This window comes from Semicossyphus pulcher, unplaced genomic scaffold (assembly GCF_022749685.1).
Source record: "Semicossyphus pulcher isolate SPU_LCO1_2020_fin unplaced genomic scaffold, fSemPul1.0.p SCAF_7, whole genome shotgun sequence".
NCBI lineage: Eukaryota > Metazoa > Chordata > Actinopteri > Labriformes > Labridae > Semicossyphus > Semicossyphus pulcher.
The window spans coordinates 17224025-17237020 of NW_027211748.1; the positions used below are offsets into that span (position 1 = coordinate 17224025).

The following is a 12996-nucleotide window of genomic DNA, read 5'->3' on the forward strand; positions in this document are numbered from 1 at the left end:
GCACATTTTGTTGAATAGAAAAGATACATGCTTCTATGTTTTCATGTTTTAATCAGTGGTGGACAGGTCTTGCTAAATCTGATAATGCATTTAAACTGATTTATTCCTAATATGTACACTCTTCTTTTATGAGAGTGTTTCCAAATTTCAAGAACAATATGAACTGATGTTTTCTTACAATGATGATTCAAAAGACGAGACTATGCTCCTTCCTCTTACTTGATCTCAAAGACTTCATTGTGGAGGTAATTCTCAAAGGTCTTGCGGTACTCTGTGTCCTCTTTCTCCTTCTTGAGCTCTTTGTCGGTCTTGGGGCAGGCGCAGCATCGGGTCCCCTGCCCCTGCTCCTCCGTCTGGTTCCACTTCTGCTCCTCGTCGCTGTCCACCTGAGTGGGCACCCGAGACGGCAGCTTCATCCCTGGAAAAATGGAATCCAAAACACAACAAGAAAGAGTGAGAGAAAAAAAACAATCAGACAGAATGGGATAACAGGTGCAATAAACACAGACACATAAGACAAGAATATCTACTTAGACAACCTCCCACACATGTGCCTAAAAGGCATGTCTGCCGTTGTCACCCCGAGGTCCTCACCCTTTTCTACCGGAGAGATAAATTACAAGTGACACCACCTCCCTGCAGACTCCCCTCTTCTGGATGTGTGGGAGTTAAAAGAGGAAAGTTTGGGCTGGCTGTGTACTAATATGGAAGGGCACCGGTGGCAAGGAATCGGCGTAGGTCAGGAAGTGACAGGAATAATTCAACCATGATTAAGGTGTGAACTTTGTCTGAACCCGAGTCGAGGTGGGAGGAAGGTCTCGACTGTCTCAGTGCGAGGTTTTACTTTGTTAAAGCTACATAACACTACCTGAACAAAAGATTCACCTTTATGCGCTTGATTTTCTTTGCTCAGTGAGTACAAAGCAGCACTCTCTCTGTTATAGAGCACGGTTCAATTCACAAAGAGCTCAGCAGGGTTAAAACGCACTCAGAGATAAAATTGCTCCACAAATGGCTTTCTGCTTTTTTTTTCAATCGTAAATTCATAATTCTCATTACAATTTCCAAAAAAGCCACAAGAGACATCTTTGAATTGCTTCTTTTGTTCAACAAATAGTCCACAAACCAAAAGCCTCTTCATTTACGGTCATGTCTCACATGCAAGAAGCTGAAACCAGGAAACGTTTTAATTGTATGCTAGAAAAAGGACTGAAACCATCATCAAAATATTTGGCACATTGACTCACCGTATTTTTTTATGTTCAGATTGTATGCTTTATTTTATTAAAATGTATAAAAAGTGAGTTAATTTCTATTTCTATTTGAAAAATCATTTAAAAATATAAACTTCATCAGCTAACAATCGAGGAGTATCGGATCAGTGCGTGCTGGAGCAGACTGCAGCAACTTCTAGCAGTGAAGAGCCTTTGAGTGCGAAGAGCTAATGGAAATACTTCAAAAGGACATCATCTCTCTCTCTGTCTGTCTGTCTGTCTGTCTGTCTCTCTGTCTGACACTGAAAACCACCAGTACAGTAGCAGACACTTGAACAGGACAACCACAAACAATGTGGCTCACCCTTCTGACAGTAGTCAAACTTGTAGAGCTCGCTGGCTTCAGGCTGGCGCTGGCAGAAGACCAGGTAGTGAGTGATGTTGCCGTTGGGGTCGTTGGGAGGTTTCCACTTGAGGATGATCTGGGAGGAAGAGTTGGACGAGGAAATGGGGTCCAGCGGGACTGAGGGTTCTGTGGAGACATCAAAGAAATACCAAAGATGTTTAATAACTAGGAAAGCATCCTCCTAACCTTAATCATAATCCAGCAGAACACAGAGACATGCTGCTAGTCATAAACCACAGGTGCTTTCTTCTATCATTGCTTTTTTTTAATTACTTCCTTGTGACTTCATATCATTGTTCTCTGCTTTAATCTCTGTTTTTAAAGAACCCTTGTAATTTGGTTCTAGGGGACTCCAATGAGAGCAGCCATATCTGCCAATGCAGTTTTAAAGCCCCCCTCCAGTGAAAATCAAGTGTTTAACCTTGTAAACATCTCCATGTGGTGTTCTTCATGTGCTACAGGACATATCAGGGACAACATCAGCAGTCATCTCCATGGCTGGGCCTGTCTGTTTTTAAACTGCAGTGTACCAAGGACAGGCTGAACAACACGTTTTCAGATTGGCAGGTTTGAGACGTCACAAACCTAAGGAGCCAATCCCGTTAGTGGACGGGGTGACGCTATGCATATCATTATGTGTAACCTATGGCAACCACTTCAGCGATGCACTAGCCAGCTGTAACTGCCATCGTAATTTTTGTAAACTCACTACTGACTACTAACGTTAACGTTACTACTACTGATTACTGAATACGTTTCAACAAGTTGCCACTAAACGATGGCAGAGACGCGTTTCGTTTTCGCAACGGAGGGGGCGGATGGAAATGTGCTTAGTGGGCGGGGCCTATGCAGATTCAGGAATGTTTCATGAGGGAGAAGGAGGAGATGCCTTGGGAGGATTTTTACAAGGTAATTAAACATATGTTGCAGACAAAAACATTTATTATTTCAAGCAGAGCGTTTTATGTCTCAAGAGCGTCAAAAGTGTAATTGAAAAAAGATTTTGGTGTTGACATTTATACTTCATAAGAAGTGTGTGATGAAGTGAATAGATGACAGGAGTGAAGAGGGCGCGGAGATGTCAGACTGACGCCTGAGGAGACAAAGAGAACCCAGCTTCATTGTCACAGTGCGATTATGATGTCCCTGTTTCATGACGTTGCAAGTATCACAGATGCAGCAGGTAAAGTTTTAGTTCCGATGTACACTTAAAAAAATCTTCTACATCAGTTTAACTTGTCAACAACGTCTACTTGTAAAACATAGTTCTTGTTTTATTTATAATGTAGTCTAAAAATGCAGCTTTTCACACAGATCAGTTTACAGTGGCAATCTTCTCATGGTCCGTGAGTGAACTTTCAGTATTCATTCATGTAAGACATGACTGCACAGCAAGATATTTTCAAATTGCAAGACAAACCGCAATTTCTATTCTTAATTCCACCCTGCTTAGTGAAAACAGATTAGCACCACAAATGTAAGAGGCATTTTAAACATGAGTCAAAGCAGGATGGGGACGCTGGCACGGCCGAGCGTGTTTGTTACTGGTAAGAATAAATACAGCTAAAAATGAATTTGGCAGCTGCTTAATGATTGTTTCAGAGCAGCTTGTTTTTTCATCCTATTATTCATCTGAATATGTGATCTCTGATTTGCATCAACTGTGGCCAGCTAATAACGAAAGTGTGTCTTCCTGCGCTGCAAGTACAAAAGCGACATGGGGCATAAACACCGACTAGTTTCCCCGTTTATCTGATCGTCTTTTAAGCAGACGAATGAAAAAGGTTTTCGAGTGGGAGGCGACATACGAGAAGAGCGTCAAAAGTGTAATTGAACAAAGATTTTAGTGTTGACATTTATACTTCATAAGAAGTGTGTGATGAGGAGGAAAGATATCAGGAGTGAAGAGGGCGCGGAGATGTCAGACTGACGCCTAAGGGGACACAGAGATAGGAGCTTCATTGTCAGTGTGATTATGATGTCCCCGTTTCATGACGTTGCAACACACTGGTCCGACCGCATTGTCAGACTAAGTTTCATCAGCAACAGCTCATTGGTAATGACAGCTTTGCCCTTCTGACAAGGTATGACACAGACCAGGAACCCAGAGCGATTGCCAGACGGGTAGAAAAGAACCCTCCCTCAACACGGCTGGCTGACTGACTGATGCGTCTCTGCTGGAAGCCTGTCTCGTGTGAGCGAGGGGTGTCATGTTGGATGCGGTATATCAGCAAAGAACACACAGATTGTGTAAAAGAAAGCCAGTTAGGCCGCACATGATGACTACGATGAGTCTGAACTGCACACGCCGCACTCTGTGGGTGGCAGAGTTCAATTAAGTAGGAAGAGATTTATGACCGCTGCGTGACTGATGCAGACACCTTGCACGAGGCAGCGCCCTGTTGGTCAGAGACCCCCCCGGGCGAATCGTCCCATCTGTCTTCCTCTTCCCTGTTCTTGTGCCAAGGACATTTTTGGCAGCAGCTCGACTGACACACACAACACTGAATCAACCAGTCATTGATAGTAACACCAAAAGAAAGTCACAATGAGGCCTCAAGACGCCTCTGAAATTAGCTGAATCAGACCAGAAGTTACTTCCCATCTCGTAAACTTTTACAAACCTGTCAGGCTGTCTGAGGTTCGATCTTTGTGTTTTAACTGTGTTTTACAAGGCAGGGCATTTTTTTATACATGTCATTGGAAGGGCAACACTTTGCATGTGTCATTTGGTGAGAGCAGACACTATTGCTACAAATATAGCAAATATTGATTTCTTTTCACGTCTACATATGATGACTTTTGGGCTTCTGCTTGAGTGTGGGCTGCTGTCTTTTTTCTTTACTCTTACATAAAACTTGTTTATGTTAACATTTATTATCTTATCTTAATCAAACTCGCTTCCAGACAACAAATCAGCTTTGTTTAGTCCACATTATTGAGGTTTAGGAGGTGTGCGTGTCAGCTACTCTGCAAGCCTCTGTGAGCTGTGTTTACTCATAACATCTTCATCAGCATCCCTTTATTGACATAGGTTTAAAGGGATCTTTACAAATTTTTTTTTTTTTTTTAGTAGTCCTGCCCTACTTTGCCGTAACTGACTGGCACCGGTGTGTTCTGTGTTTGAGGAAGTTGTAGTAGATGTAGATGAAGTAGGCTCTAAAGAGCAGCAGTGAGGAGGAAGCTGGAGTACGAGGAGGGAACCCACGCATGCACGGGGAGAACATGCAAACTCCACACAGAACAAACTCCCCACTTCATTTGAACTGGGGTTTGAACTAGGAACCTTCCAACTGTGAGGTGACAGCGCTAACCACTGCATCACCATGCCGACTTTGATGTGGGACCACATCATCTAAATTCAACAGAACATTTCTATAGACATCTAATCCACAGAAGTCAGCTACACCAAGTGGATAACGTTTGAAAGAACTGATGTACAATTTAAATCTGATTCAGTCTTACTGGTGGCGTTGGTGCGAACGTAGATAATTTCACTCTTCGCTCCGTTGACTTCGTGCTCGTCCGAGGCTGAGAGCTGGGTTTTCACCATGATTGCGTACTGCGTCCACGGCTTCAGCGGCAGGATGAGATGACCCGGTTCAAACTGCTCTTTGTCCCCGTCTGTCGCTCGGCGTGGTGGGTCCACGTCAGCGATCACCCAGCTGTTGGAGCCGCAGGCGTCCTGCCCATCGAACTCAGTTACGTTCTGAAAAGGTCTTTTGTGGGGGGAAAACAATAACAACAAACAGAAGACAAATTTGTTATAAGTGTGCCTAAATTGTATTTTTGTAGAGAAAGGATATTGAGTTACAGTTTGATCTTTTACAGTTGTTTATCCGACAGCTCAGTAGAGGAAACAAGCCTCGCAAAACATCACAAAGGGCAGAGAAGTCAGAATGGTGCTGGTTTAAAAGAATATATAATAAATAATATATAATTTTGACTGATTAATCAGTAAAAACAACAAATGTGATGTTCCCCATACACTTTAAAGACACACTGTTTTCAGATTTTAATTCAGACTGTGAAACAGGAAATCACATCACCACTAAAAATAGGGTTTAACTAATGTTTCTATTCAGAGATGAAGATTAACTTACGCTTCTTTGTAGAGTACCATAAAGCCCAGCAGGTCTCTGAAGTCTTGAGGCCAGAACGGTTCCCACTTCACCATTATTTTATCACTCCCAGTTCGAATCTGGGTGAACTTCAACACGTGGTTCTCACCTGAGAAAAGACATTAATTATTAAAAGCAAAAAAAGCAGGAAGAGTTCAAAGTTAAGAGTGTAAATTACGTATGTTTTTAAATCTCTGTTACCGGGAGAAATTGCTGTTCATCGTAGCATATGTTTTTTATAATGAACTGAATTGCGGGCCTCATGTGGGTATACTGGAGTTGAATTGTTTGTCCTCTCCCTGGACCGGGAGTCTTTCAGATGATGATTACAGACTAAAATAATTAGTTAGTTTTCCTCTGGTTCTACCGTTTATAGGTTTGTGTTTGTGTAAAATGAACTTTTTTTTTAATGAATACAACATTTCCCACAACTTCAAAATAAAATATTCTCATTTAGGTTCTTTACTTGCAGGAAATGAGGACTGGTTAAGATCACAAAAAGATGCAAAAAAGATGTTTTCAGACCTCGAATAATGCAAAGAAAACAAGTTTGCGTTCATTTTGAAACAATAGGAGCCGAGTGCACCAGCTGGGCGTACGCCTGGGTGTAACGTTACGTCCGACCTAGAGCTACAAGTTACGATAGAGTTTAAATTACGCCCTGAGCACCAGTAAGACTTATGCCAAGTTTGTGTTGCACCCGGGTGTATATTTTACGGTCAGGGTGGAGCAGGCGTGAGTTTGGAAAGTCAGACTTTCAAGGTAAAAAAAACGCTAAAACTAACGCTCACAAAACTTTAAAGAAAAACACAATGACAGCACGTCTTGTTGTTTTACAGGATACATAAAAAGGCATTCAAACGAGAGAGTCATCTGTGATCGGAAAGGTTTCGTTTTGACAGGCGAGTCCTGCGCTCTCTCCTCAGCTCCGGCATGTGTCGGACAGAAACCAGGGAGAAGTTAGAGAGTGGAGAAGTGTGTTGCTTGGCAACAGTCACCGATTTGCGAGTATTCACGTGGATGCGCATCATAAGACCGGGCGCAGCTACGACTGGTGTCAGATAGACTTGGTGCACTCAGTGTAAATTTGAATCAAGAAGTTACTGGTAGCTAAGTTGGGCATAAGAAAAAAATACTTTTTTTTTTTACGCCCAGCTGGTAGACGTGTTCAGAAAACAATATTTGGTGGAATAACCTGGTTTTCAATAACATCATGCATCTTGGCTGCTCTCCACCAGTCTGTCACAGCACTGTTGGGTGACGTTAGGCCACTCTATGTTCGATGGCTTGTGACCATCCACCTTCCTCTCGATCACATTCAGGAGGTTTAGACGGGGTTCAGATCTGGATTGGGCTGGCCATGACATGTCGGGAGAGGCTGATTTGAGGAAAATTTGGAGCTATAAGGTAACACAGCTACAGACGAAGTGGAGGGACTTTGTTGTTGCTGCACTATACAAGGGCCTATGTAACAGGAATGATGAACTAACCGGAGCTGATATTCGAAAAATTGAAGCAATAACAGGAAACAATAGGGACGCGAAGAAGGACCCCTCCTGAGTTCAGGTTGCCCAGACTTTGAGTTTCTATGACGCCTCCTTCTTGACCTTATTAGCCGACAGAACAGCCCGGCTACGTGCATCTGAGAGAATCAATCTGCACAGACACGAACCACGTAGCTGACCTTCAAATTTGTCTGGGGGCATTTGCAGTAGAAGTGTTAACGATCCCAAAAGAACCAGAGGAAGACTTACAAACACCTTCCAAGGGAACTTAAAGTACTAAACTAAGGGGCCTGAAGACATGCAGAAAAAAAGACCCACGCAAAAGAGTCAAAACATGGTCAATGCTAACGGAGAGAGCATAACAACAACATCTGCAGCAGTATAAGCACTTAATAATGGATTTTTACATCACTTTCCCTAAACTTTTCTATTCACACTCATTAAAAAGCACATTTTCCACATTTGATAATTATGTTTTGTCACATAATAACAGTGGCTTTGCTTGGATCCAATTGGGTTTGAGACCTATTAAAGATCAGCAGCAACAGAACAAAGAACAATCTGAAGAGTTCTGAAGCATCCTTTGCCGTACAGCTTCTTCTGTTTACTGTCTCGTTCTTCCTTATGAAGACAAGGCTGTAATCTCTTTTATGCTCAATGACCTCATTCCTACACCCTGTCTCTGAACCTGAACACAGATGGAAGGGACAAAAACAGAACACCTTATATTACTGTGTAAGCATGTTAAATAGTTATCTGTGCTTTGCTCTGTTTGTTGTTCCCAGTTAAACTGTGTCACTAAAAGGTCTGCTGGAAGACATCTGCAAACATAAAAAGGTACAGGAAATGACCATCATAACATGAACTGTGACTATGTTTACGTCTGTTCCAGGCAGGACTCTGTGTTTTTTGTGGCCATAGTAACTCCTGCAACAACCGGAGGAGAGGGTCTTACACGAGGCCTGGTCTCCGTTGTTCTTGGAGGCAATGTCGTTCTGGACTAGCCGCTCTTTGGTCCCCGTCTTCTCCTCCATCTTGCGGATTTCAGACATGCAGAGTTTGGAGTTGTAGTGGAAGAACATGCGTCCCTGCAGGATGGTCAGCTTGTGTTTGGACCAGTCCCAGAGCTGCCGCAGGTTCTGGTTGTCCAGAGCGTAGAAGGAGAAATTCCTGGAAAAGAGCACACAAGATTAAATGAAAATATTTTGTGTGACATTTAACTGAGGATGTTATTAAAGAGTTACATGAGCAGAAAACTATTCCAGCCTACAATTTGGTTCTGCTTATGTTTTGCCATCTTTACTGTAAGTGCAGTCCATTGTGCTACAAGCGCCCTTCTCCTCGTCTGCATGAGGCCTTGTATATGATTTGGGAGAGTCTAACCAAAACAGTTACCACAGAAAGACATTTTGAAAAGGTCAGTCCTTCCGCTTTTAACTCATAATTACAGGAGCAGGCTCTGACATGGCGAGGATGAGACGGGCTCAGAAGTCGGAGACTCACCCGGGTTCCAGTTCCTCTCCGCGAATAACATGGAGTTTACGGAAAAAGGAGAGGGAGACGAGGGCGTAGGACCGCCGCACTTTCAGGTAGCCAGTGATCTCCTCCAGCTGGCCCAGGCTGGCCTCCAGTTCAGCGGCGATGTTGTCTACAGGGAACAGAAAAGACAGAAGCTTTGACATGAAAAGTGTTCTCTTCTGTTATATTTTTATATGCAAAAACATTATAATACAATCCCTCTATTTAGGCTTTTCTTATACAACATTTTTTTTACAAAACAGAACAGGCAGACCAAGTGGCAACAGACAGGGTCATAACAGATAATAGCTTGACATCACGTAAGATAGGAAATGAAAAGAAGCTGGGTTACATTGCAGTTTAAAGGTCAATGGTTCCTTTATGTCCATGATTATCCTTCAAAAACACAGAGATCCTTGTGATCCATGACTATGATTCATGCAAAGCCAGGGTATGTAAGGGCAGGAGAGGTCTTTCACCTATTCATAAACTAAAGTCCGTCCTGTTGGCCTTCGTACACAAGGAAATAAAATAAAGTCAACAACCTGTTGAAGTTATAGTAAAAAAAAAAACCTTCGGATTCAAATCCCTTTTTTTTTGCTGCTTATCTCAGAGGGGGAAAAATGTTCCACATTATCATCAGAACGATCAGCATCAAGCTAAGTTTCAACACGTCGCCACTAAACGACGGCAGATACGTGTTTTGTTGTTTATATGTCTTGAAACATGACTGGAGCTGGCATTTTTGTGATGTCAAACTTCTGTTATCAGACTCGACCAAACAAACCACAGAGACTCACTTCCTCCGCGCAGGTTGATGACCAGACTCCCGTTGAGAACAGTGCAGCCTCTCAGAGCCTGAGCAGCCGTGACCGAGTCCACAGTTATCAGACCCATACAGACCTTGGGACAGAGCCCTAAACAGGGGGTGCAGTTCAGCCTGTAGACAAAAAGAAAACAACAAAACATGTCAGTAAATGTGTGCGTGATAATCACGTGGTTAGTTTCATCCCATTCATTCTTAAACTTAAACCTGCATTAACTGATTTTTTGGCAGCGCAAACAGGTTGTCAACACAACACCTACTTATCACATTTTAAGTTGTTTGGCTCACTGTTGCTTGGTTACACATCCAGCAGTTGCGGAGCAGCATTTGCATTCATTTGGAGTCATGTTGTGGCTGCCTGATGAATTCAAATCCAACATTTGCTCCCCTTGTAGCTTTGCTGAGCGCTTCTCCGTCTTCTGATGTGGCTCTTTAGCTGCCATATGCTCCGATTAAACCAGCGAGAAGCTTAACAAATAGTCATGATACCTGTCTGTTATATAAAATGTTTATGAAAGCTGCTTTACATAAGAGCTTCGCCGCCCTGTATGAATAACAAAACCGAATGTGACCTGGCCCTAAACTTTCACCTTAACAACCTGGCTTACACAAGGTTTTCATAACAAGTCTACTCTCATAACAGGTATATGGTGACGGCTTTGTGTGCCAACCTTATTAACCTATTTCCTGAAAAGCCATCTGTACAATCCCAACACACTGATAATGCTGCAAGTCGAAACTTTGATGATTTAAAACCGAAAGCTCCACAACAACCTCTGCAGAGTGTCAGAATCACACAGCAGAGTAACAGACGTCTCTTATCAGAGACATGTGCTGCTGCGGAAAAGGTTTCTAATGGAGGACACCGAGGCATGACTAGACAATGATGGCCTGTCTGTTCGGGGCCGTTGTCCTGAGAGGGTTAAAAGTAAAGTCAGAATATCTGTATTTTGCAACAGTTGAGTTTCTAGCAGGACAATTACAGAAGAGTGCGCCATTTCTTTTGTTAATACCAAATCATGGAAGCTGGTGGTAGTTAATGTGCTACAGATTTCATGGCACTTAGGCTACATCCACATCAATCTCAATTAATATATTCTACATAAAAATGTAGAATCTGTAGGTAGGGACGTGGATTTTAGGGACGGCAAGTTTTCTGCGTTTGTACTACACTTGTAGTCCGAGTAATGTTGACCAATGATGTATCAGCAGGCTGCGGCGTATGCAGGAAAAACAGTCCGTGTGGAGAGCAAAAGCAGGCGGAACGTAACTCGCCGTAACGACATCCTGGCTCCCATCAGCGTCATCTGACAATGATTTACCATCTTGTTAATCTCTATAAAACAGATATCTGCAGCAAGTCAGCCAACAATCCGCTCTAGACTTGAGATAAATTCCCCTGACGCTGTGTCAGCGTTTAGATATCCAGACCTCCTCGAATGCATGAGAAATGATCCGACCTCCGTTCAACAAACGAGCATTTGAAAAGATCAAGTAAATCACAAGAAAAACTGTTTCTTTTTCTCAAAGCAATGCAGCACGCGGAAAAGGAAGTCTTGACTGGAAGTCGTTTATCGCTAACCGTTGGCTTAACCGAGCCGCCCGACATGTTCACAGTTGTCCCCAGAGGCTGTATCGTTGTCAGACTCTAGCTGATCCGAGATTGCAACCACACTGATATGATTTTGTTTAAAAAACACAGAACTTTTGCTCAGTTTATACAGAGCATCCACACTCCTCCTGCATATTCAAACACCTCAAACTGAGACTCTAAAAACACTGTTGACACCGTTTGAGATTAAAAGCTCTTGAAATGCGTTTGAGTGCGAACAGGCAGAAACAGACACCCACACTCACTTCCCGATTGGATCTCATCACTCAGAGCGTTCAGGAACAGTTCTCGCACCTCAAACTAAATCCTCTCTGGTTGTACTTTTTCGGCCACTGTTGCCTCGTTTGTTGTTTATTCTGCCTCTAAGCAAGTAGACAATCCCCTTCCTGTTAAGACAGCCACATGCATGTCCAGTGTATGTAAATGGTCATGTGACACGTATTTGTTGTTGGTAAAGAAGGACAGAGATTGTTTCTTGAACAGCACTGAGTTTGGACGCAGTTCACTTTATTAAAATGAAAACGTGTTACTGTGGATGTCGCAGGAAATTTAAACAAAGGAATGAAAAATGCTCTGTCATCATGATACACTTGTAAAGAGAGATTGATGACAGATTTGAACTACAGAACAAATCACCCATGTGACACAAACAAGAATATAAAGAAGGAGAAAACTGTTGTAAAGTTTGTCTTGCAAATAAAAAGGATTTAAGGCATTCTTCCTTTATCTGGCTCATAACTCTCCTGATCTATCGTGACCTTTCCTCCCCCTCTGTAGTGCCACATCTGCACTTTCAGCCTAGACGCTCATAACGCCATGGAGCGCACCACTTATCCTCAAAGCACTTTCATTTCCACAGCTTAGTTTAAAGCCAGCGGCGGGAGGGAGATGCCAAAAAGAAGAGATGGACCATAAGGGGAACAGAGAGGCAGTCGGAGTGAAAAAGGCTGCGATGGGAGAATCTCAGGGTTCACCACAGGTGAACGGTAGCTTAAAGATGGAGATTAACAGGATTATTGATCTAAATAGCTGGCAAGAAGTGATCAGTTTAACATACTGAGAGGCTCCCACATTTGTTCAAGCACGAGTCAAAGAGCTGTCGAGCATTAGACAATTAAATTCAACCTATTTAATATTGAATATAGGTTAATTGTCGCAAGCTCATGAAACTATATGTAACTGTAGTTGAGAGCAATTATTTTTCTAGTGAAATACATAAATGTGGTTTAATTACTTGTAACAAAACTTTATATGCGGACAAACCAGGAAAACCGAGAAAGAAAAATTGCACAGGTGCACTTGAGAAATGCACCTCTCCTTCATCCGCTCCAGTGGAGCTAGATCTGCTCTGAGAGTCCCACGCTCGATCCCCTCAGGTGTAAATGTGTGTCGTAACCCCATGGATGTGAAGCTGCACAAGATGAGTTGCTTGGCAAAACTTCAGTGGATAATTAAGGGTTAAAAATACATGATGACGCAAAGACTGCGGCACTTGTACAACCACTTTTCCTTTTCATCACAGTTGTCAGTGACGGACAAGCCTGGACTACGCGGCTGCTGGTGCGTGCCAGACTGACCTTCTGCCAGGGAGGTCAAGGCCCAGCACCCCGGGGCCTGACAGACTGTCCTGAGTGCCTCTCTGATTCCTTTTGTGTTTACCAGCTAACCTGTCAACTAGCCAGTCATCTTGAAACAAAAGACAACAAGTGTCAGAAGATCCAGCTGCGTTTTCAACCTCTCCCCCGGCAGAATGATTAAGGCTGTCTTGAGTGTCTGTGGTTGCCGGCACACCCA

The 12996-nt window shown here is 42.9% G+C and overlaps 1 protein-coding gene across 1 annotated transcript in view; it reads right to left on the reverse strand.

Moving 5' to 3' along the window:
- insra (insulin receptor a) overlaps positions 1 to 12996 on the reverse strand; it is a 56198-nt gene that overhangs the window by 10506 nt on the left and 32696 nt on the right. Inside the window, exons 4-10 of the mRNA XM_069683945.1 lie at positions 9565 to 9704; positions 8750 to 8894; positions 8202 to 8416; positions 5724 to 5850; positions 5086 to 5339; positions 1579 to 1746; positions 220 to 418 (exon numbers count right to left, since the gene is read on the reverse strand). Coding sequence (XP_069540046.1) covers positions 220 to 418; positions 1579 to 1746; positions 5086 to 5339; positions 5724 to 5850; positions 8202 to 8416; positions 8750 to 8894; positions 9565 to 9704 — 1248 coding nt within the window. The remainder of the gene's footprint in view (positions 1 to 219; positions 419 to 1578; positions 1747 to 5085; positions 5340 to 5723; positions 5851 to 8201; positions 8417 to 8749; positions 8895 to 9564; positions 9705 to 12996) is intronic.